The sequence below is a fragment of the Pholis gunnellus genome, assembly GCF_910591455.1.
Source record: "Pholis gunnellus genome assembly, chromosome: 14".
Taxonomy (NCBI): domain Eukaryota; kingdom Metazoa; phylum Chordata; class Actinopteri; order Perciformes; family Pholidae; genus Pholis; species Pholis gunnellus.
This window is the reverse complement of record NC_136541.1, coordinates 5,674,905-5,699,844: the sequence shown is the minus strand read 5'-3', so window position 1 is coordinate 5,699,844 and position 24,940 is coordinate 5,674,905. Positions and strand designations below refer to the sequence as shown.

Below are 24,940 nucleotides of genomic sequence, written 5' to 3'. Positions count from 1 at the left end.
TGGATGAGCCCCCAGGGAAACACCCCCTTTTCATTCCTCTTGTATTGCAGATGATAACCAATGCGCTCTCGCCCTCTCTTTCTCTCTCTCTCTCTCGCTCTTCCGCGCGCGCGCGCACATACGCACACATCGTAGAGGGGCGGGGGGAAGTTGGATAGATAGATAGAGAGAGCGTGTGTTTATGTCTGAGTGTGTGACAAATAAGAGGGAAAAGGTAGCGGTGGGGCTCACAACAAAGCGCCCGACCGCCTGACGCATATAGAGCGCGGAGATCCGGAGCAGCAGTCCACTAACCGGGGATGACAGCACGGCAGAGGATCTACTTTCCATCCACTCCGTCTTTGCACTGAAAGTTTTGCGCGTCGCCGAGGAAAAAGGACACCTGCCTTTAAGTTTCCACAATATAACAAAAGTGATTTGCCTGCAAAAATGCAGAGACCAGGCCAAGGGACGGCGTTTTCAATCGATTCCCTGATAGGGACTCCACATCCCAGACCGGGACACCTGCTCTACACGGGCTACCCTATGTTCATGCCGTACAGACCTTTGGTTATTCCACAAGCTTTATCCCACTCGTCTTTAACGTCCGGTATACCTCCACTCACGCCTTTGGCTTCTTTTGCGGGACGGCTCACCAACACGTTCTGTGCCAGTTTGGGACAGGGGGTGCCGTCCATGGTGGCGCTCACCACGACGATGCCAAGCTTCTCGGATCCTCCGGACAGTTTCTACCCACCGCAAGAACTCCCAGGTCCCCGTTTAAGCGCCGCGGACCCCGGAGCGAGACGGCAGGCGAGTCCGCACGCCGATGAGCTGCGCAGCCGGGACAAGGGCTCCGAGCTGCTGAACTTCTCGGAAACTTTTCAAACAATATCAGGTAAGCTCGGCCTCATTACTTATTTATGGTATTTTTATCAGACGCAAAGCCTCAAGGCTGTCGCGTAAAAGAGTGCCCGTTGTGCGTAAAACGCGTTAAATCAGAGGTTGTTGGCCCATGGAGAAAGTGTTTGGTCTAAGAGATGCCGGAAAAATTTACAACGAAAAGTAAAAGCCATCTTACATGAGTTTTGCCACCGTGGCAGAGTGACAGAAATAGTAATGATGCATGTATTAGAGCACACATTCATGGGGATGCAGCCTGGTGACAGTTAAACCCTAAAATCTGTCGTTCCAGATACATTTATTATTTGTTATTGACATGAATTCTGAATTGTTCTTCACACTATTATAACAAATTGCAGGGCATGTTTAATAACGTTTTTAGGCAACTTCAGTGGAGTGATTTTCTTTGCAGGGGAATGAAATGAAACCTCTTTAGTTGCCAGAAACAGTTGCAGTGAAAACTTACAGAGCAACACTGTTAAAACACAGGACAGCTGTAAAGACAAATAGGCCCAAAAGGAGTTGAGTTTATGTTGCTACTCTCCCAGCATACTAAAAAAACACCATGATTGATGTCTATCGTTTGTGAGACGGTTTTTTTTGGGGGGGGGGGGGGGGGGGCTCGCAGACTCAAGTGACTCAACGTGGATGTGTTTGTTCTTATTTTATTTTAAGGTGAGACCAAACTGTACAGCTCTGACGACGAGAAGCTGGACCTCAAATCGTCCGCGGACACCGCGTGCAGCGACCGAGAGGACAGCTCCGTGGACAGTGAGAACGAAAGTTTCTCGGACGGCAACAACTGCGGCTCGCTGTCCCAGAAGAGCAAACTAAAAGCCGGCTCGCAGGAGGCGCTGCCGACCGGCAGCTCGGCGGGGAAGAGCCGGAGGAGACGAACAGCTTTCACCAGCGAGCAGCTGCTCGAACTCGAAAAGGAGTTTCACTGTAAAAAGTACCTTTCTCTGACTGAGCGCTCGCAGATCGCACACGCGCTCAAACTGAGCGAGGTGCAGGTGAAGATCTGGTTTCAGAACCGCAGGGCCAAATGGAAACGGATCAAAGCCGGCAACGTCAACAACCGGTCGGGAGAGCCGGTGAGGAATCCCAAAATCGTGGTCCCCATCCCCGTGCACGTCAACAGGTTCGCTGTGAGGAGTCAGCACCAACAAATAGAACAAGGGAGCAGGCCATGAACTCAGATGAAGATCTAAAATATTATTATTAATAATAATTAAAAAAAACACTTACAATGACTCTATCTTCCACTGATTCGTTGAACGCATGAAGCACAAACATGGAGGATTAGATTCTTTTTGTATGAGAGGTGAGGCTGAGCAGAGGTTTGCTCGCAGACAGATCAGTTATTTGGCAATATGCTGTAATTTTTTTATTTATTGCTGTGAATATGTAAATATAAATGGATAAAAATTGGTACAAATGGGCACTATGAGATGAGACTGTAAAGATTTTTTTTAAGTATTTATATGTTGGGCCAAATTGTTCAGTTGGTTATGTGCATGTCCTCATTTGGTGAAGCTGAATTTTTGTTTTGTGTTTCGTACAATTTGTTGACCACATTTGCATGTAAGACGTTTTACATTTAGTTTGGCAACTGAAGGAACCACCTTTGACAGCTATTTGTGGACAAAAAAAAAGAAAAGATGTGAAGGAAATAATGACCAAACAAGGGACAACTGTAAAGTATATTGACCTAATAAATCGCTTTATACGAAAGTTGGAATCCAGATTGAATTATTATTGTTTAGAGGGCAGAGTCAAAATGTTTTTATGTTCGCGAAAAATGTTATTTTATCCGGCTAAAATGAAAAAGATATGTAGCGACGAATGTAGTACAAACTGCAGTCAGGCGGCTATTTTGATATTATCAATACATTTTAAATAAAAGAAAATCCTAAAGAAATTATTCAAGATTATATAATGAGAATATTTCCATATAATTTCAACATTTATGAAGGCTTTTACTGAAAAAAAATGAAAGATTCAGCGTTGCAACTGAAAAGTTCACACACATTTGAAGGTGTTATTTGATGCAGTATCGTAGCTTCGTTTACACTCGTGGTGGTTTTAATCACTTCATTTTATAAATAGTTTTTTTCCTGAATATATAATACAGCAGCCTAAAGTGATTTCTCTTCAGGAGGCCATGTTGTCTCAAGTGGACTGATGGATCCTCATGAGACTGAGAACATTCAACACACATAATGAACTTATCTATCAGTCACTACAGACAGAACCAAACCGACAGCAGCCATTATTAATCTGTGAGCTACACACTTTATTTTTGGGGAAATAATAATAATGGACTCTGCAAAAATGTAAATCCTAAAATGCTTTAAGAGGCATAAAATACATTTTAAAAACCTCTTTATAGATATAGATTTCTGGTAAAATGTAGTTTTATATTTACTTAAAACACTGACACCTGTAGATAATTCTTACAAAATAAAAGTGTAGATTTAAGTTTGAATGCCCCAGAATAAAAAAAAAGAGATTATTATTATTACAGATAAAGAAACACTTTTAAAAATGTCGTTTTTTAAATAACTATATAGACTCCCATAGCTAATAAATAAAATTAGAACCAATGACTATTTACACTTACAGACCTCATCTGCAAAGATGGTGACATAGGCCAATACGGAAACTTACATGGCAATGTAAAATCATAGAGCTGCAATATTCAAATCATCTGTAACTAAAACAGTGTTTAGCCACATAGCTATCCATTTACAGGAAGGGGGAAACAGGGCTCAACGTTTCATGCAAACGTTCATGTGCATTCTTTTTGTGGTTTACATGGTTTCTCTGAAGTGTTTCCAGGAACGTCTCATGTTGGAATAATTTCACTTCCGCTCAGATGAGAGACACTGATTGGTTTCCCGTTTCCAAAATAGACTCATGTTAAAGCTACTGCAGCAGCACCTGTTGAATTATGATGATAGGGCAAGATTCCTCACATATTTTAGTAGTATTCTTGTATAAAATATAAATATGGAGGGTTTGTGGAAAAAATAAAATCCAACATTATATTTCCCTGAAGTCTCTCATGGAACACACACACACACACACACACTCAACATGATCTCTATCTCAATTTGACCTCAGCACTCAAACAGACACTCTGTGACCAGGGCACCCATGAGTAGTAAAGTTTATTCCACCGTCCACCTCATACGTCAAGACTGTGCCACTTGGATGGGGATTGAAGGAGCGTTTGGTCATGTGAAGGAGCGGTGGAAGTTTTTATTATGGTCCAAGAGCTGACTAATGCAGACGGTCAATTCCACGACATTGTGCCAGAGTGCAGCGGCTATTTCGGCTCCAGTGAGGTGACGACGAGGAGCCATGACACAGCTCAGAGGCAAAGGTCATGGTGGTGGTTGTCATCAGGATCCTGTGAGTGGGACTATTTTATTACTCCAAAGTGAGCAGAATCATGAACTAAACAGCTGACATCTTATAGGACTTGCTTATTCAAATCGATAAACAATATCACGTTACTGTATATTGGTATATTGTTAATCGTTTTAGGAGTTTTAATAATTCCTCTTCCATTACAGCTACTCTGTAAGTGAACACCTCAGTCTCAAGACAGCATCTGTATCCTTTTACCATTCTGCTACTTGAATCACAAATTGAAATATCAGAAGTTCTCTCCAGCGAAGACATTAAACCATTTCCACGTTCCCACCTGGAGACAGAGAGACAGAGAGAGAGAGAGAGAGAGAGAGAGAGAGAGAGAGAGAGAGAGAGAGAGAGAGAGAGAGAGAGAGAGAGAGAGAGCGAGAGAGAGAGAGAGCGAGAGAGAGAGAGAGAGGGAAGCGAGGGAGCTCATTACTTGCTGCTCGTGTGAGTGCAGGCTGCTCAGCGTCGACTGCAGGCCTGACTTCTTGGGAGGGTCCGGACGGTCGTGGCTACAGTGATGTATGGGCAGATGCATCAAATCGCACAAGATAAACAAGCGATGAGTTTCATCAGGGCCATCATAGCTTTAATTTGGCTGCCTAATGAGTCAGATCTAGTGGCGGAGATAAGAGTTGTCAGAGGCCCAGCTCTAATGAATTTCTTGCCACTTGTAATCAAGGTTGCCTGTCTGAGGGGGGATGATTAATGGAACCCTGGAGGATTCCCTCGGCCCTCAGCCTTCATTACAGCTAATGCATTCTCAGGCAAATTAACAGAGAAATGCAGGCAAAAGCCAACGGGGAAGGAGAGGGGAGAGAAGGGGGAGAGAGGGATGGGAACGGAGCGTTTATGTAAGACAAAGGAGAGAGGGAGAGAAAGAGGGGAGGATGAAGAGGAAGACGGTGCGGATGAAACAGCAGGAGAAGAGGGGCGGAGAGGCAGGGATGCGCTAAAATCCGCTGATTAGCGAGAGGGTTCAAGGATATGGAAATGAAGACATGAGCTTTGGGTCAGATGGAGAGGAGCAACATGGACGCACTGGTCAGACATGATGGAGCTGAAATTGATAAATGGATGTTCAGGTCTGGGGGGGATTCGGGAGGGCAGAGATGGTTCGGCTAGAAGGAGCAGAGTGGATATAATTATTGGTTAAAGAGGTTGAAAGGGTGAAGGGAAGGAGGAGAAAACAGGGAGCGACATGTCCAAATGAAGACAAGCTTGACACAAACATGTGAGACAAACGGCACCTTAAAGCAACATTTACGTTACGACCATGACCGACCGCTCGCTAAACAGGCTGTTCAAGTGGCCCGTGGCCAAGCAGCCCCCTACATGTTATGGAAATATGGATTTAATGTTTGCAAATATGGTCTCGTCAGGTCTTTGTGTACCCATCCATCAGCCTCAGACCCACCTCTGCAATCTTGGAGGCAATTTGTCTGAGAAGAGGTGGGCGGCAGAGAGCCCTCCTCACTGTTTAGCAGGCCCTGATGAAATATCAAAACACACAGCGGTGCAAGCGAGCGCTCCAGTCTCACCACAACAAACACAAGTGGCCCGGGTCTGCCAGGGCGTAATAAATTACAGGACACGCACTTTCAGTGACATTTCTCAAGAGATGTGGAAGGAATGTGATTAGGATCATTTAAGCGAGGCCTTAACATGTTGACGTTCAAAGCCCATGAAGACTTTAAAAGTCATAATAAATATCTTTTTTATACTAACAATGGATCACTTTAATGGGTTTATGTGAAAGAGACTATCACCCGTCAGACCTGAACTTCGAGAGTAGTTTTAGCATCTTTTATCTCGTTGGTTTTTTTTGGCCCTCACTTTACTTTTCTTGGTTCACTCTCAGCGTTTTCAAGCAGAGACTAGCTGGTGAACATAGCGGAGAATTTAGCCCCTAAAGAGACAGATATTTCCCTCATGAGTTGGTAGAGACAAAAAATAATATTGAGGTTCCATTTGTCAGGGGAACATAAGCAAACTGAAACCTGAGGTTGCTCCATATCTGCTGGATGTGTAAATAGACAAATATTTGCTAATATCTTAAAAGGCGAAGATACGTCAATGTTGTGTTTACAGCTTTACTGCTCCAAAGTGGCCCGAAATCACTCGACGGATGTTAAAAGTTGTTCTCAATAACACTGAATATTCAGGCCAAATGTACAACAATCTAAGTTAAATAAAGATAAGTTATAGTTTATAAATACATCATTTATTGTACAGTAAAAAAAAAACAGCTAATGTGCTGCAATAGGTCTGTGCAGTAACCAAACAACTTTCATCAGATTCTGATTCAAATATTGCTTAATCCTGATTGGTGCAGGGATATTTAATGTCACCCTTTTTCTAAATGAGCCACGCCCACTTCAAACCAGTGAGAAGAGATCAGAGAAACACAGAAATCTTTCATGTGAAATATCCACTATGTTTATTTAGGCAGGGTCCCATTAGTGCTAGAAAGGAAGCTGATTGATAAAAAAAAAAGTTTTTTTGTGGGGCCTTAAAGCGTGACCCTGAGGATTGTGGCTCCATGTCGAGCCAGCGCAGAGGAAGGAAGAGGAAACACTGAAGAGAAACCAGGTGATGAGGCTCAGACAAAGCCGGCCAACAGAGAGAGGAAGGGGATGAAGATATGCTGAGACCAGATTAGCAGGAAATAAGAAGTAGATTAGTGAGGGCTCGACTCCTCTCGACACTGAGACCTTTCACTTTTCCCCACGGCGTTGTGCTGCCTGACACTAAGCCCGGCTTCTTTATCTTAATCCTCTTTCAGCGAACTGTTGGGGGTCCCGCAAGCAGGAAGCGGAGAGAGGCTGCTTTACTTACCTCCAGACAGGCTCGAATGATTTGCCTCGGACACATTCACGGGAACTCCTTCCGGTGACGTTGGATTTCTCCAGGAAGTTTGATGAAGGAACATGCAAAAGGGGAAGAACATGAAATGGTAGTGCTGGATGAAGGGATAGTGATGCTTTTAATTTGAAAGAGAGTCTCACCTCATCAAAAAGTCATGCACGGATGGATGACGGATGAACACACACACACTAGACAGATGTGTCGATTTTCCCCTAAATGCAGGGAAGGCTACATCGTTTTTATTTGAGTGTTTATTAATAGGTCAACAGTCAGCCGAGCATCCAAGCGTACAACAAGTTACTCTTTAGCTTTTGCTTCGTTTCACGTTCTCAACGTAAAAGGAATTACAATAGGAAAATTAACTTGAACAAAACAAAAAACAAAAAAAAAGATATTTACAAACTGCATTATAAATATGTCAAATGTACATCATTATACACAAGTACCAAAGATGGTCGGTTCATGTCGAGACCAAACAGAAGTACCTTAAAAATATGCCTAAGGAGAAACAGAAAAAAAAAACAACATATCAAAATATGGTTCGTGGGTCAAAAGGGACCGTTGACCTAAAACCAGTTTAGCTTGTTTCTCTAGGAGGAGCTCGTCTTCAGATAAAAGCATGAAGCTAATATTTACCCGTCCATGATGTGTCTGGGGGGGGGGAAACAGGCAGGTCTCTAGTGTTTTCTTCATCATCTACATTATGTAAATAAGGGTTCAGGTAATCACTATACACTTTAAACTCCTCTCAGTAATCCCCTCGGACACGGAAATGTACTCATTGAAATAAGTTGGTCAAGTAGAAATCAGAAATAAGGCCGGTACCTCTGCACAGTACACATCCATCTGAAGCTATGTGGTTGAATGTGTGGTCGGTTTTGGGATGTCTCAAAGAAATAGATAGACATTTTGGGAAATGTGCTTATTTGCTTTCTTGCTGAGAGTTAGATGAGAAGGTCAATGCCACTGGCCTGCCTGCGCGTTGAGTTTGGAGCTAGCGCCAGGAGGCTGTTAGCTTAGCCTAGCTAGCATAAAGACCGTGAGCAGGGAGATACAGTTAATGTGTTTGAAAATCCGCCTAAAAACACCTCTGGTGCTTAAAAATAAACATGTTCTTTCTTGTTCGTTTAATTTGAACAAACACTGAAATGTAAAAATTACAATTTGTGGTTTTAGAGTGAGTAACGTGGTTCAACTTTATGCTAAGCTGGGCTAACTGTATGCTGGGCTAAGCTAATCGCCTTTTGGCACCAGCTCCGAATGAAACACACAGACCTGAGAGTGCCATCGATCTTCTGATCAAGAAAGCACATTTCCAGAAAATGTCAAACTATTCTTTTACTATATCGTTATCTCATTGATTTACAAACATCCTCTTTTGCCCACATCTTCAAAAACATGAAACAGAATCCTGAACATAAGGTACAAAAACTTGCTCTGTAAACACACATCCTGCCTTTGTAAACCCATAAAATCAAGATGGTTAAAAACCTTAAAAATGGCAGTTGAACGAAAAGGAAACTGCAACTTCTTGCCGTTACTATAAATTATTCTGCTTATCGTGTCAGTAGGAATACTGTACATTTGTATTAACGCAAAGAGAGGCAAACTAATGTAACGTCCCCCTACGAATCTCCTTTTGCTCATTTTTAATCCCTAAATGTCTCACTTCAGTCACTTAAATGCATTTTTGTTAACTCCCCGCTTCTTAGGCTAACACACAGGTTTAAGGAAAAAAGGAAAGTCAGAGACTGTTTCTTATAAGGAGTAAGGTGAATGAACAAGAACTACTTTTTCTACAGACATTAAAACACAGGTATGTTCATCTTGCACTGCAGGTGTCTCCTCGAGGTTTATGAACAGAAATGCCCGCGCGTGTCGAACAGTAATAACAGTAGTAACAGTAACGGACGCACGGACGCACGCACACACACACACACACACACACACACACACACGCACACACACGCACGCACACGCACGCACACACACGCACACCCACGCACACCCACGCACACCCACACACAGTACCATATGTGTATTTCACAGCAACAAAAGATGAAACGCTCTCGAGATTACCGCTTCTACAGCCTTTTTGGCCACAGGAGGAGAATGGATATTCCAGTATCTATCTATGTCAAACAATCAACAGCACAATCTAGTCAATCGGGGAAAAATTACTCCAACAAAGACGTTGTTAATGGTACGATTTTCACTGTTTCAATCAAACGTTTGGAGTTTGAATGAATTTTGATTGAAGAGGCACGCTTTACGGAGCCACGTGGCTCGATGGTCATAAAACATTGTGCCCCTTAATTCCGTTATAGTCACGGACACTTTCACTGGTGGATCACGACAAGGGAGGCGAAGGAGATGACTCACTTTCTCCCCCGATAGGAATTCTGCAATCAACTCCTTTATGATGATCCAAACCCATTTTCCTGTGAATTAAGTGTCTAAATCATTTGGACTCTTCAATTATAATTGCTTTGCCTTTGTATATGAAAAGTGTGTCACGAGTTTGATCGCCGTGTTGAAGACATGCATCATTACTAAAGCTGCAACAGCCATTGAGATCATGGAAGGTTTAGTTTCTTTCCCACATCAGTGTTTTGTCACTTGTACAACTAGTCCTCACAGTTTTATGTTATTATGCTTAGCCTTGGAAAATTTGAAGGAAGTTTCTTATTTCAAGCTCATTATAAAACCAGTTTGCGTCGCGGAAGGGGAAGACATAAAGAGGAAATGTTCAAGCATTAGGGAAATGCTTTTCGTAGGGAAGGTACGAATGCAAAAGTAAGTCATTTGTTTGGTTGGCGCTTAAAAAACAAAGAGCTTAAAGCTGATCGTGATCATTTCAGACCAAGATTGAACGAATTTAACGAATACAAAATAATAATATAAAACAAACAATGTACAATGTCTGAACAGCCACTTCTTTCGGCATAGTGGAATATAAACAATGAGTCCGTCGCTCCGGATTTCTCTCCGTTGGTACTGATTCTGGGTCACACAGAGGAGGAAATGCTGGGGAAGGGGCGAGCGGGTTTCGGGTTCTTTCGTGCGTTTGTCCGCGGCTGCTCGTCGGCTCCTACATGATGCTGATGCTGCGGTTGAGCTCACACTGGGCGTTGTTGTTGTTGATGTTGGGGTTGGGGTTGCGGCGGCTCATGTTGGGCGTCAGGCTGCTCGTGTCGTTGGGGCAGCCGTGCTGAAGTAAGATGTCGGCGCACTCCTGGCTGCCGGCTCGCCGGGCGCAGGACAGCGTGGTCTGGCCACGAGCGTCACGACTCTTCACGTCCACACCGTACTGTGGGAGAAGATGACGGGTAGGAAAGGCAGGTCAGATATAAGATTTGTATATATTTGGGGGAAATTCCAAGGAATTTACAGACAAGATTTAATAAATGGTCATACAAACAGTATGAGAATTCCATTTAATATGCTTTATTTGATTGAATACAAAATCCAATGCAAGCACTGTGTTGAACTATTCTTTCGGATTCTAATCAGAAGCTCATTTTAGTTCCCGCCCTCTCTTCCTCCATTTTTCTCTTCACTGTCTACAATCAGAGCTGCGTCTATCGCAAGACGCCTTTGTTTACTGCAACCTGCAGTGATCGTCCTCGAACAGGTAGCAGAAAAACATTTGGGTGAGTCATAATGAGTATGTGGCTATTTCCATCTAATATCAGAGCATGCCTGGGTTTTGGTTTCTGTTTTACTTCAAACAGAACTATGTGGCTCTCCTGAACTTTGTCAGTTTACAGCTCTTATAGAGGGAAAACAATTAAGCATAACAAAAGAGATGTGGAATGAACTGAATTTAACATGTAAAAAGTCAACATTGGGGCAATGAGCCTTATGCAAACTTCAACTTCTTGAAAGTTGTTTGACATTATTTGACAATATCAAATATATAGTATATTTTGTGTCTGCTCATCACTTCACTTAATAAAAACTATGTATTAAATTATTCAAACCTTCTTGGGAAGTCTTGGATCTATTGAATTGAACATTTTTGCGATTTTGAACAATTCGTACCAACCAAACAACATGTTATTCGCAGCTGAAGTTACCACTGAGCTAGATGTATTTTCTGTTAAAAAATTGGGTTTTAGCATCCTCCTGGGAATTGACACGGAACATTTAAAAAGCTATATTTTTAGACTTAAAATGGACTGCTGTCACAGCCAACAAAATAAATAGATGATTCAGCATTTCTCATTTATTCCTAACAGTGTGGAGCGAGCCTTAAAACAGCATTGAAACGGTCAGGTTGGGAAATAAAAGGTAACGCTTTATTTTACGAGTCTGCAGATTCTCAGCACTTTCCTCGGGTGTTTCTTGGAAAGAAGTGTGCAATCTAACACCAACTGTAGCTGAGACATTTATTTTAGTTAGTGTTTAGTTAGTTATGTTAAGTTTTATAGGCAGTTGCTTCCTTTAAGGAACTGCTCCTTTTAAATTAAACTTGCAGAAAATATAATTGAACAGCTAACTATGAACAATGAAAATCCCAATAATTTAACATTTTTAGACACTTGGTGTGTGGGGGACAAACTTGGAATGAGAAACTGGCACATCTGGTAATGCTACAGAGGTTTGCAGGTTGTTGGGAAATCTTTCTCTTCACACTTAAACTCCTAAAACACTAAATGCCTCCAATAACAACGTTCATCCACCTCTGACCGTTCACCCTCAAAGCCGGAGAGGCCAACTCACCCAGATGAGCAGCTGCGTGATCACCACGTTGGCCATTGCGCAGGAGAGGTGCAGAGCGGTGCGTCCGTCTCCGTCCCCGTAGGTCTCGTTAACCTCCTCCTTGGTGCCGTGGGCCAGCAGCACCACCACCAACCTCAGGTCGTCCTCCACCACCGCCCGAAGCAGCTGCTGCCCCAGGGGCATGTCGGACTGGGGCAGCCCCACCAGGAACAGCTTCTGCTCGTACTTGGCTCGGATCCAGCGCTCCTTCTCCTCCCTGGAGAGAAGTGAATGACAGGGACGCTGCAGGTCATGGCAGGGTAAATCATGGCGAAACATATGCGCACGACTATGAGCAACTTAGCACGAGTTAAAGACCTTTTAAACACACATCTCATAAGCCAGAGGCAGTGATCTAAAGACAAAGCCATGTGGAAAAGGTAGAATGTAGACACATACGGGAAGTGTTGAAGTAATTGGTCTTAGAGACTCACTTAAGTGATGTTTCTAAATTATTAGAGCACAGGAAAGCCATTCGCCTCCTCTATCAAAGCGGGAAACGATACAGCGAGATTGGCTGCAGAGATGAGAGAATGCCAAAGGCTGCGACGCTTTGGGCAATATTCCACTTTTCTAGTGATTAAGGTCGACAGCAAGACGGTTAGAGCCTGGCCGGCTTTCTAAAGGTTACACATCTCGAACAGCGTGTCTGCTGCTGACAATACAGGAAGGAGGGGGACGTATTTTTTTATCAGCGCTGTCGGCTGTCAGTCTGAACCGGTGGATCCCCTCCACAAAAGAGGCAGTGTGCGTCTCCAAAGCCCCGGTCTCCCTCGGGGCGGCTGGGCCCTGAGTCAGATCGATGGGGCTGAATGGCAGCCAGAGAGGGACGGCGGGATGCGGGGCTCCTCCAGTCCAGCATGCAGCAGAGAATAGAGGCAGAGGGAAGGCTCCGTCCTCTATCGCCGGGCAGAATTATATCTATTGCTCTCCATCTTGACCCCCCCCATTTCTTTCTCTGCCCACATACAAACTGTCCAAATCAGAAAGAGGGAAAAAAAAAAAAAAAAAAACAATATCAATATGTGAATGACTGAGCATGCCCAGTGTGGCACTAACCCCGCGACCCTGTCAGCCGGCGTGATAAGGGGAGCAGAAAGAGGCTGTTGTTTGGATTCGTGGGTGAGTGACAGAAAGGAGAAGGTTTGCACGGATAAGTTGAAGCGGCGAAGCTGGCGAGAGCGACAAGGCTCTCATGGGACTCTCTATCAACGGGCCGAGGCTTTGCAGCCAAGTGCAAGCTGACAATCAAGCTCACTTCAATTCCGTTTCATCATAATCACAGTGACAACAAACTCCAACGGTACAACTTAATTACCAAAATCAACCCGAAACATCCCATCTACACATTCAATTATATATTTATCATCATATATTAAAGGGTTGGTTCCCCCCAATTTACAAAAGCCCTATTTAGCCACACACACACACACACATTTGGTTTTACTTGAGATATTATTTTCGGGGATTTCTGTTTCACCCTCGAAGCAACAATATGTTTGTCCTTTTCTCAATATTTTTTATCTTCCCTGTACTCTGTCTTTGGCTCTCAGCCCCGCGCTCACATCGACTGAAAACATAAGTCCTAAAACCAGTCCACAAAGTTTTGGCTTAACTTTTTTAAAAGGCTCAGTAATTTCTTAAAAACGGCAGAGCACTGCAGTTTTTACTAAATGTTACTCAAACAGGAGTAAATAGTGCATTTGTTGGGGACTATTTTTAGCTGTGGATGAACACACATTTGTTGCTCTAGTGAGTTAACAGCAGCAGGACGGTGTATGTGGGATCAACCTAAAATAAAGGAGAGTGTCCATGTTCGTCGTGTCACACGGTGCAACAGTGAGGCTCACTGAAGTTTCTTAAGAGTTGTTGAACAACAGTGACAGTCTATGGCACTGAGTAATAAGCTGTATCGGGGTTTGGCTACACAGACGATACTGTTTAGTAAAACCAACTTATTGTTAGGTCTGAACTTTTCATAGGATTTGTAGAAAATTTGAAAAATCAAGAATATTTCCAGCCGTATCCTTTTAAAAAATAAATAAACAACAGTATCTCCTTCCTGAAACAATGCCCTATAGTTACTCTAGATAACCCACAGACCTCACCGGACAGACTTTCTAATGATGATATAGTGCCTGCTGAAAAAGTGCAATTAGGATAATGTCAGGGTGATATCTCAAAAACCTGCTTGAGTAAAAACCCAAAACTAGAACCACTAGAAAATAAAGGAGATAAATAGGTAATCTCGTCATTTGTGTGAACTGACCTGCGAGCACGTCCCCAAATAGCACATTTACAATTACAGCAGCAGCTTTAACAATAGTAGCCGGTTCAACATTAGTCACTCTCCTCTATTACGACCTTATAGCAGCTAGGTGTCAGGGCTGCCAACTTACCACAGACAGCAACCATTTTCAGACTCATATGTCAGCTGCCAGGCTCACTTCACAGAGCAGTCTGTCTTGCACAGAGGAGCCTGGCACCGGCCCTAACTGCAGGAGTTAAGGATATGATGGAAGAGGTGCAGGTCTTTATCAGCGCTACGGCACGGATTGATTAACTGCGAAACGCCACCGGAAGCTCGTAAAGCAACTTAACCCACATCTTTAAAATGGTCCTGACTCTATTGCGTTTATAAGCATACGGGTGCTTTTTTATTATGACCTCGAGGAAAATGTGGAGGGGAAAGTCCTTTACCCATTTACCCATCAGACAATCTTTTCTTAAGGGTATACGGGGTATTATGTGAGCAACAATACAACCCTAATGGCAGGCAATTGCAGTGGCTCAGAGTTTTATGGTGTAAGACCTCCATCAATCCCCACTCAGTCATTATGTGTGGACAAGCCTGTTAGCAAATCAATTGGCCTTAGAACCAGAGGACTGCTCAGAACAGGAAGGGGCCGTCCTGCCCTCCCCTCTTATTTCCGGTGAACTCTTTGAAAACAAGTGGGGGTTTTTTTACTGCCAAAGAAGATAAAGTATGTTTAAAAAACTCTCTAACTAACTGGAATAAAAAAAAAAAAATCTACAACCTTTAACACAAACGTGAGCATGGTTAAAATCAATCACTTAAAGCTGTTGTCCAAAGTTTGTTTCAGAAAGCTGGACCACGAATGAGATGCTGAATCTGGAGAGCCCAGTGAATTGATATGAGCTAAATGAGGCAGAAAGTTAGCACCGAGATGTGAAACAAAAAGGCTGAGGAGAGCCATTAAGAAGACGTCAACATCTCAGAAAGGAGCCCTGAGGACACTTTGTTAGCCTCCGCTACGAAAATCAGCCCCCAAGACCTGCAGGGGAAAAAAAAGGCCTCACTCACTGCTGACGCTGAGCTCTCAATTCAACCACAGTTATTTTTACGTCGTCTACTTTTACAAAAAAGCGAAACCAGCCGGACAGTGGCTTTTTTTTTAGTTTTTTGGGTGGAAAATTCCTAAACCTCCGCCACTTGAAAGCCAGAGCGTGAAAGGAAGTGAAATGGTAATCCTGCCTCTGTCTTTTGTTTGCAATAGAAAAAACAATCCAAACAGAGGTCGGGTTTAGACGGTCAGGGGGAAAACTGAGACCCTTGAAAAGGACACTTCCTCACCGCAGGAGGAAGAAAAATAAAATCAGCAGATTTAGCATGTCAAAGCGCCAGGACAGAGTAGGAGGGGAGGTGGAGAGGGAATTTTCACAGCATGGGGGGATATTTAGGAAATTGAACTGATGGTTACTCTTATATACACACACACACACACACACAGGCATGGGCACCAACAGACACCGCCCTGGTTTGAGCACATGCTTGTTGGAAATCTCTCTGTTGCTGAGGGGACAGAGGGGAGCTTAAAGTTCCCAATAAAAATGCCTGTGTCTCTTTCATGTAAAAACAAGCTGCCGTTTGCGTCGCCCCAATCTTCCTCCCGTCATTCAGAGTTATCGCGAAGCCGATAATGATCGTTTTCACTTTTACATCATGTGAAAGAAATCTTGGGACAAACATCAAAATGCTCGCAGGGTTTAAAGTGGAAATGGGCTCCTGTCCAGAGCTGGTGTCCCCTTTCATTTGACTACGTAGAAGCCACCTCGATAAAGGCAGCCTTAACAGTAGAGAAAGGCCTCTTTTATAATTCTATTAGAGCTCTGTCCTTTCAGCTCTCCGTTGAGCAATGGATCCTGACCCTGACTTAATTAAGTGGCAAATGGCGGAATGATTCTCCTAAACCCAGCCCACGGAGTCAAGAACACATGACTGAATTCAAATAAAGAGGGACAAACAAGGATAATTAGTCAAGCCTGAAAGACAAAAGGCGAACGGGAAGGGAAACTGAGACGGTGGGGGTGGAGCCACCGAATGACCAATCTGACTGCCTGCAATAAAGGTGCATTGGTCCATAGGAAGAGGAGGATGTCCGTCCCACCACTCGCCCATCTTTCAAACACATACCGAGTCCTCCTAAACAATCAAAGCCTCTGGAGCTCCTCCTACTCTTCCCCGAGGATCCGAATTCACTGCGGACACATCAAATAGACGCAGTGAAGGGGAGAAATGGTGGTGGTGGTTGGTTGGAGAGGGGGGGGGGGGGGACTTGGGGTTTGACCAGCCTGAACAGACCTCACAGTGGGGGTGGGCAACTTGTATGGGACCGATTCCCATGCAGCCAGCGGCTTCACTTCCACAAGCAGAGGGGAGGGAAGAGACAGAAGAGTGAGGAAGAGGGACAGCAGCAGAAAGACAGAGAGGGGGCTCGGAGGGAAAACGACTGAGATGAAAAAAAAAGAAAAACACACACAACAGGGACAGAAAGCTGGGCCCCAAAGCATCAAAGGTTGCTAAGGGCCAGAAATGAAGGAGCAGCACAGTAAACGCCGCCGCAAAAGTGCTAAATAAGGCCTCCCGTGGGCCAGTGGGTACAGTGTAGACACGCTACGCTCCGAGAACAACAGCTGCGAAAGAATTAAGACAAATATTTTCACAAGTGGAATCGCTAGCCGCTTTTCTCGCTTCCACGGCGCGGCCCCGAAACAGATGACCAGAATTCAAAAGGTTGTTGTGCTGAGCTCTATAGAGGGGCCAACAGGAGAGCATCTGGGTGCCGTAGGCAGGCAGAGGGATGAGTTGAATATATTGTGACATTAATGAGGTTGTCAGACTCCTCGTGATGGAGTGGCTGTGTTTTTGTGCCGGCAAGACTAACACCCTTAAATGCTCATGCTGTTAACCCCTGCTGAACCCTCGCCTCACATACAAAGCAGAGGGGACGATAACACATGCCCTGCTTATGCATGCGGCCTGCTGCACGAACACATTGCAAATTCTCGGTCACATAAAGGGACCGTCTCTTTTTTTTCCTCTTTCTTCACATCATCAGAGAAGAACTTCTGTTATGGTTTTATAATGCTAACAATATCAAAACTACATTTACGGGTTAAGCAGACTTCGCCAGGATGACTCAGACCTTCCTCCACGTCTACCTGGGTCTGAAACCCGGTGGCATGTGGGCAATTAGTGACTGTGGTTCCCGTTTCTCCCACACAGGGCTAATTACTGACCTGTGGGTTTCATTTAGAGAGGGGGAAAGAGGGAGAGCGGGAGGACATGGGAAGACCCGGCCATTCATTTGTCCTAATTAATTACTCTTCCTCCACCAGGGCTCCTGGCAAGGCCGGCTATTCTAAAAGCTCTTCTGAGAGTTGGCGTTCCAGCTCTCCTGACCTGTGAGTAGCCCCGAAGCTTTCCCCGCTTATTTAGTTGGAATAACTTAGAGGACGGAGTCCACTGTGGACTAAATCCTAGAAACTAGAAATCTATTGGCCACAGCGCCGAATGTTGTTGTAAACGCGGTCAGACAGCTTTGGGAGGACGAGCAAAAAAAGGTGCCACCGCCGGAGCGGAAGGGGTTAAAAGAGGCAGCGGGGCCAGGTTTGGAGAGGTTAGCGGTGTGATTCATTTTTATTACCACGCAGCCCCTGCAGGCGGCAGGAGTGGCAAATTATTTCTGAAACAAAGTGGAGGGCTCTCATCAGAGCTATTACCTGCCTGTGGCCGAGGGCGGCGCGGAGCCCACAGAGGGTGACAGTGAGAGGCCCGCGCCGGTGAGGGATAGCCGTCCACATCCGTCCACGCTCCGGGACATCTCCCCCAAATGAGAACCGGCGTCTGTGTATGTGTGTGAGTGTGTTTGTGCGAGTGTGTGTGTGCCAGTAGACGATAAGGGTAAAGTTAGCTGTTGGACCTCCCCCACAGTATCTGTCAAAATAGTCTGTGGTGTTTTCTATCGCGAACACGCCAAGCAATTAGAGGTGACGTGCAAAACACAGCGACTCCAAGGTGCTAATTAAAAGAAGTACTCCCCTCCAACATGCTGACTGCAGAGATCAGCCTCAATGTAGGCGCTCACACAAATTCATCATCACGGATTCAACTGTAAAACAGCCAGGTAATGCTTTTTAACGAGGCATCCTTTATATATGGGTCATAATTGTAGCTAATGGCGTTATTAATGGTTGGTATATAATGTATTTCTTATAGATCAGTTATAATCCATGAATAAGAACAACTTTTTGGGAAAAATTACTTTGGCTGTGTCACACGTCTGACTCCTTACCTTCTGGGTAAGGAAAATTTTTTGTGGAAAATATTAGCACTTACAACTGCAGACTTTATTAATTACTTTAAAAAAAACTTATTAGAAAGTGATAAACACTCGAGGATTTATTGACGGATTAACAACCCCGCAAAAAATAGAAAGGATTGACACCAGCCAAAGGGATTTTATACCTGGCAATCCAAAATGTTCTCCTATTAATGGCTTATAACTGATTTAAAAAGCCATTAGTTTCAACTTTATGAAGGCTGCCTTATTAGAAAGCTGCAGAATGCATTCTTCTACAACGTCTAAAAACAGGTGCCACATATATACATGCACATCTGCGCCCATTACGATGCCTGTAATCAGTCTGATGCTGCTGTGCGGATCTGTGTACGACAAATCTATATATTGTGTTCTTCCGATCCAGAATATCATAAGCTAAACCAATCTTGTGGATGAATGCTTTTAAGTTAAATCTAAAAAATGCAAGGGGGTAAAACTAGTCTTGCAGGAGACATTCAATCAGACACCGAGTTGATATTCAGGTAGTTACTGAATCGTTTAGATTAGGTGTCACTAATGTTTAGTGGGACTCGGGAGCCACACACTGCCTGCCTGGGTGCCATCACAAAGCTGCTGCATGTCACCCATGTGACACAATTAAAATCCTCTCATATGTGTTCAGGTTAAGAGGAGCATACGCAGAAAGAGAGTCAGGATTTATGGTGTTAAAAGACAGAAAAAATCTCCATCCCATTAAGTTGGTTACAATTCATCATCTGTGAGCTAAATAATTTGATACCAAAGTTTCCCCCACAAGGGTACATTGTTCTATCAGCAACAAAATCATCAGCATCTCAATGACCAGTGGCCATATATGATATTTACAACTGCTGTGTTTTGTCTGGAGATTAGTTATGCTGCAAATGAGATTTATTGTTTGACAGGGAAAACTAATGGAGATGCTGCTGCGGGATAGGGATCGGATTTTTTAGACAATGAAGAACCTTCCCGCTCGAGGCGACGTGGGACTGACAGTGGTAGGGAGAGGAATCAACATCAATAATCTTTCATCAAGTCCACAGTGGAGCACTTTGGCACAGATACCATTCAATAAATAACTGTAGGCCATCATTCAGTTCTGAACTGGCCGGAGAGCGCAGGATGGATTCGAGAGGAAAAAGGCCTGAGACGACCGGTAAGAGTGGAAAAAAAACAAAACAAAAAAACTATGAAAAACTGTTCATTAGAAAACTTTTCATATGGTCCCAGTATGTAGTGTGGAAGTGTTAGTTCTGTATGTCGTGATTATGTGCTGAAGTGCATCCTGAAACTGCTCCATCGACAAAAAAATAAATAGGGAAGTGTAATTTAAAGTACTCACTTACGCTACTTTAACTTTTCCTCAGTGAAGTGATCCTTATGTATCGTAAAGCCAGAAGGTCAAAACTGAACTCATTTCTTAAGAAAATACTGTCACGACATGAGAAATGCATTAGTGTGATCTAAACACAGATTTGGGTAAAGGTTGAACTCGTCCCTCATGTTTCTGGTTGTAGGTGATGTGAGTAAAACTAATTATGGGATATGAATTGGTGTCATTATTGGGGTTATGTTTGAACAAATGTTAGGCTGACATGATGCTCTTCTCTGACCATATAGATGCAATATAAACCTGCCATTTTATTTTCTTCATGAAATTACAACACATTGACTTCAGTAATCTGTCTCTGCCAGCTGATCGTTATGGTGTGTAAGCAGCAGAGGTCCTGCCTTAAAGAGATACAAACCCTATTAAATTTCATTAGTATGACATTCAAGGGGCAGTTCTCCTGTCACATCATTGTCTTATTGTTTTACAGTTGTTGTATTATTATTTATTTTTTTAATCTAATAAGAATAATTGTAAACTTGCAATTTATTTTTGCAAGGAAACGAATAACTGATGAAAATATTAGCTGCTTCAGTGCAATACCTCTGTAAAGGCTGAAATTAGCCCCGACATTGATGATAGTTTCTTATTAATTCATCAGTTTCTTCTTATTGAATTTTTTTAAACGATTAAATGTTTATTCAGAAATTGTTACAGAATAAACACCCATCTCTAGGTCCTAGAGCCCAAAGTGACATCCTCCTATAACTAATTATGTTATGACTTACAACTAAATACAATGCAATTCAATTAATAAGGGAAAACATTAAATAATCACAATTTAAATGCTATAACCAGCATTCAATTTGCTTTTTAGTTTAACTTAAATGACTATTGAATCATCGTTTTTTTGGGGCACTTGTATCAACTGATACTACAAGTTTATCAGTAATACATAAATGTTACTTTACATGTTGTACATGGTGGACAGAAATAACAATATTATTATATTACATTTGTATGTTTTTATAGCCATATACAGCTAGAGCAGCAGGACAGAAGCAGTACAAAATAAAAAGAAAGCAGCGATGTCTCTCTGTTGATATGTCACTTTTAGTAACAAAGTTACAAAGCTGTGATGTTAAAACCCTCTAATGCCATCAGGGAGACCCTACAGACAGTCTTTGCTGTGACAGACTGAGTGATGACCCGGCCCTGTGTGATGGATATGTGACACGGCAACTTGGGCCCCGAGGGTCTGGCTCTCGGGGTGGAGTTTAGCCATAATGGTGTGCTTAATTACCTGCACAGCCACACAGCAGGTCATTAGTCAGACTGGGACGTTAGGTCTCACCTGTCACCGAGAGATAAACAATCCTCCTACCGGATCTGGGTACCTCACAGGAGCGGGATCAGATAGTCATTGGGGTAAGTCAGGGCAGGGCAGTGCGGGGGAAGAGCGAAGAGCTACATGTTTGGTTCCAAAAGTAAAAGCTTTGGTTACGTAAGTTGTAGAAGTTTGGAAAGATTCCACATTTATACTCTTTAAACTCGCACTGATAACAGGCACGAACAAAGGACTAAGGCTGGATTCAGATGTGGTTTAAGATTTAAAGATCTTTTCCTGATTAGTGCTCGTGGATTTGGAGCTAATCAGGGCTTTTATAAGGTAAGTGCAAGGACGGACGTACAAGACAACAGACACTCTGGTGGAAACAAAACATATTACATCCTTAAATGCAGCGATAGAGGGATAGAGACGCGAACAAGGTACTGACTCAGAGGCATTGTGATAAATGCGAACACGGTGGACTGAAACATAAAATACTGTGTTCTTGGCTCAGCAGACTGACATTTATGGACCCCTGGTGCTTCTTATGGAGCATTTTGCGGCGTGAACTGCCTGTGCTGAAATGTGGGTGGCTAATAAACGGCAGGTAATGTAGGGAAGACGGCGCTGCCTCCAACGTTCTATAATCTCCGCACGCTTCATTAAGCAGCACCTTTATTTGCAGACGCATGCTAACCTGGTGCTGTCGTTCCCTGGCTTGGTGTAGCCCTCCAACGCGCCCTCCCACACACTGTTGGCCATGGAGTTGCCGATGGCCGTCATCACCATGCTGAGCTCCACCGGCCAGTCGTCCAGGTCCAGGGAGCGGACGCGAGACAGGTGGGTGCCCAGGTTTCTGTGGATCCCGGAGCACTCGATGCACATCAAGGCGCCCAGGTTCAGACTGGCCCAGTCTGGGTCTGCGTGACAAAAGGACAAGCAATCATTTCAACACTAGAGTAAGAGATGCAACCATCCAATCTCCCAATCTTGCAATTGCAGTGAGCGAGCTAATGGTAAATCCAAACCCAATACACTTTTGTATTCCTATTTAGCAAATAAATGTGCTTATGTAACTGTAGGTCAAAGAAGAATTGAATCAGTATTTATTTGTGAGAGCAAGCAATCAAGTTGTGTTGTGTTGGCTAGAGAGTCTATAACTGATCTTTCCTGCAATGACTCTATAAAACCACTCAAAATCAAATATTTATGAATGTTTTTATATGAAATCGTTGATCAAATACAGAAACTCTTTGTTTCCTGCTCTAGAAGGCCTTCATCGAGGAGAAATGAGCTGTTGCGATGAAGAGTCATACTCACTGGGTGCATCACAGTCCACACAGAAGCTGTTCCCCCTCACGTTTCGCGTGGACTGAATGGCCATTGCATCACTTTGGCTGCCTAACCGAGACTGTAAGACACGAGGGAGACAACAAGTCAGGAGGAACTAATGATGGCACGAGAAGGAGAAGGCAAACAATTATAGCTGGACTCAAATCATCAGACAACCAGCGAGGAGAGGGAGGGACGAGGTTTCTCAAAGGGAAAATATGAATATGAAAATTAGGCTGTGTCTCCCCAGCATGCTGACACAAGCCGTGTTCTCTCTCTGATGTCTGTCAGTTCTAATAAGAGATCCCCCACACTGCGGTGCACCTGTCTGACAACCTCCCACATGTGACAGCTTGAAGCGGGTGAGGAGGGGCGGGGGGGGGGTGAGGGCGCAATAACGGTTGGAAAGAAGGAGAAAAGAGGAAGTGTAAATGAAGCAACAGAATCGTAGGATGACGACGATGCTGTGATTAGATGATTGTCTACATGATGCGTTTCCTCTCTCGTACGTACCTTGTTCTTTATGCTCTCACAAGACTGCAGGCTGGCGAAGATCTGGCTCTCAATTGCTTGGACCCACAGTTCCCTCTCCTCGTATGTAGAGGCTTCGAAGTTCCACGTCTGACCCGTCAACGACACAATGATGAACTCAAAGGAATCCTCTTGCTCTGGAAAACACAAATAAATAAAGAATTAGTACTTGAGCAACACGCTTGCCGGTTGTGCAATCCGACTGTGCAAGGCAGCGACACAGCTCGGCGGTCGAGGCCCATCCATGCACGGCTGCACGATGAAATGGGCTTCTGTTGAGCTCGGCAACGTTCAGAGGATTTCTCGGCACGTCCCGTTCTCCCGTGCACTGCTGCTTTGTTCGACAAAGCTTCAAAATCTCAAACAAAAAAGACTAGGATACATTTGTAATCACTTTTAAGACCAATCAGCAGCAACACACAATATTATCTTTTCTTAAAAGGTCCAATATTGTAGAAAGTGTCTTGTATTTTTCTCATAAAGTAGCTCTAGGTGCTATAAAAATACTGTGAAAGTATAAATTCAAAACTCTCAATCCACGGAGAAGTGCACACGGCCTATATTCAGACACTGCGCCTTTAAACGAGCCGTAGGGACTTCGGTAATGTTGTGATGTCCACTACTGTGTACAGTCACGAGTAGAAGTGCTGCTAAACTCTGTGGAGTTGACACACAGCTGGTCCCTCAGCTGAAATGAAACTGCAAGGACGCAAATGCGAAAAGACCGAAAACGCTGACCAATCAGAGCAGACTGGGCTTTTAAGCATTTCATTTGCAGTTCTCCCAAAATTATATAACTCTACCTAATATATAAATGTCCAGAATCGATAGGAAAGGTTTTTTTTTTTAAATTACTGAAAGTTTAGTTCATTATTTCAACTTATTTTCTGAGAAATTATGTTTTGTCCGCAATGTTTTGGCATGAAGGACGCCAGTAAATGCTACAATGCCCAAGAGACTTGGTCATCATTGCCATAGAGAAGAAGGGAATCAGAGCGAAAGAAAATTACAATACAATACTGTCTTCTTTATCCTTCACCAGCTGTTATTGATGAACGTGACAGAATTTGAAGCTTGGTATTTGGACGTTTTTTGTAGAAATGCACCTTGGGAGTCGTAGTTAACTTCTACCCAACAGTTTTTATGTACACAGGCTGATACTTTTGACTTATTATCAAAGAACCACCTATTTTTATTTTCATACAATCTGGTCATTCCAGCTTAGATCCAAAGGTTATCGTCCCAAACTAGATTTTGAAAGAAAAAGTTTGAGTATTGACAGGAACTTCTTCTAACATCTTAGTTAAATGCAAAGTATAGTACATTAGTGTCTGTTACAATGAGTCCAATCATGTTTTATAATGTCTTTTTCTTAAATGCATTTGTTGTTTGTTGATATAATGAAACCTCATTTTGCTTCAAACTGGCTTTGAAAATTGTGAATCGGCATTGTCTTTTTTTTTTCCCTCTTTGTGTTTAACTAAGATTTATGAAAATGTCACCTGTCGTTTTCAAACAAGAGGTCTGACACGACATATGTTCCAACACATGCTGTAATGCCTCTGCTGTTCAGCGGCAATTCATTAACTCCGTACTGTACAATGTGACTCGTGTAACATCTCTGGTCTGTGCACATGCTTCAGCTCATAGCCAAATGATTTGTAATTACCTAATTATGTCTATGCAAATAGTCATCTCATTTGCATAAACCATGTTTGGAGGACTGGAGGCAAGTAGACACGAGGGGATTCTTTTTTTCTCCTGTGCAGCTTTATCATTAATCATTAATAGAGGTTACATTCAAATGTGTTAAATGAACAAAATATATTTATACTTCTGATGTACTAATGCATTGTG

At 43.3% G+C, this 24,940-nt stretch overlaps 2 protein-coding genes across 3 annotated transcripts in view; one reads left to right on the top strand and one right to left on the bottom strand.

Moving 5' to 3' along the window:
* Nucleotides 1-429: 429 nt before the first annotated feature.
* On the top strand, nucleotides 430-2,075 carry gbx1 (gastrulation brain homeobox 1; the record flags this gene model as incomplete). The annotated part of the gene is made up of 2 exons (XM_079173072.1): nucleotides 430-877; nucleotides 1,558-2,075. 2 exons carry the CDS (start codon nucleotides 430-432, stop codon nucleotides 2,073-2,075), a joined length of 966 nt encoding a protein of 321 aa, XP_079029198.1.
* Nucleotides 2,076-7,374: 5,299 nt separating this feature from the next.
* agap3 (ArfGAP with GTPase domain, ankyrin repeat and PH domain 3) overlaps nucleotides 7,375-24,940 on the bottom strand; it is a gene marked incomplete at both ends in the record, with an annotated part of 111,145 nt that continues 93,579 nt past the window's right edge. For both annotated transcript variants that reach the window (XM_079172847.1, XM_079172846.1), the window contains 5 exons: nucleotides 7,375-10,483; nucleotides 11,899-12,154; nucleotides 21,918-22,140; nucleotides 22,541-22,631; nucleotides 23,066-23,220. In XM_079172847.1, coding sequence (XP_079028973.1) covers nucleotides 10,265-10,483; nucleotides 11,899-12,154; nucleotides 21,918-22,140; nucleotides 22,541-22,631; nucleotides 23,066-23,220 — 944 coding nt within the window. The remainder of the gene's footprint in view (nucleotides 10,484-11,898; nucleotides 12,155-21,917; nucleotides 22,141-22,540; nucleotides 22,632-23,065; nucleotides 23,221-24,940) is intronic.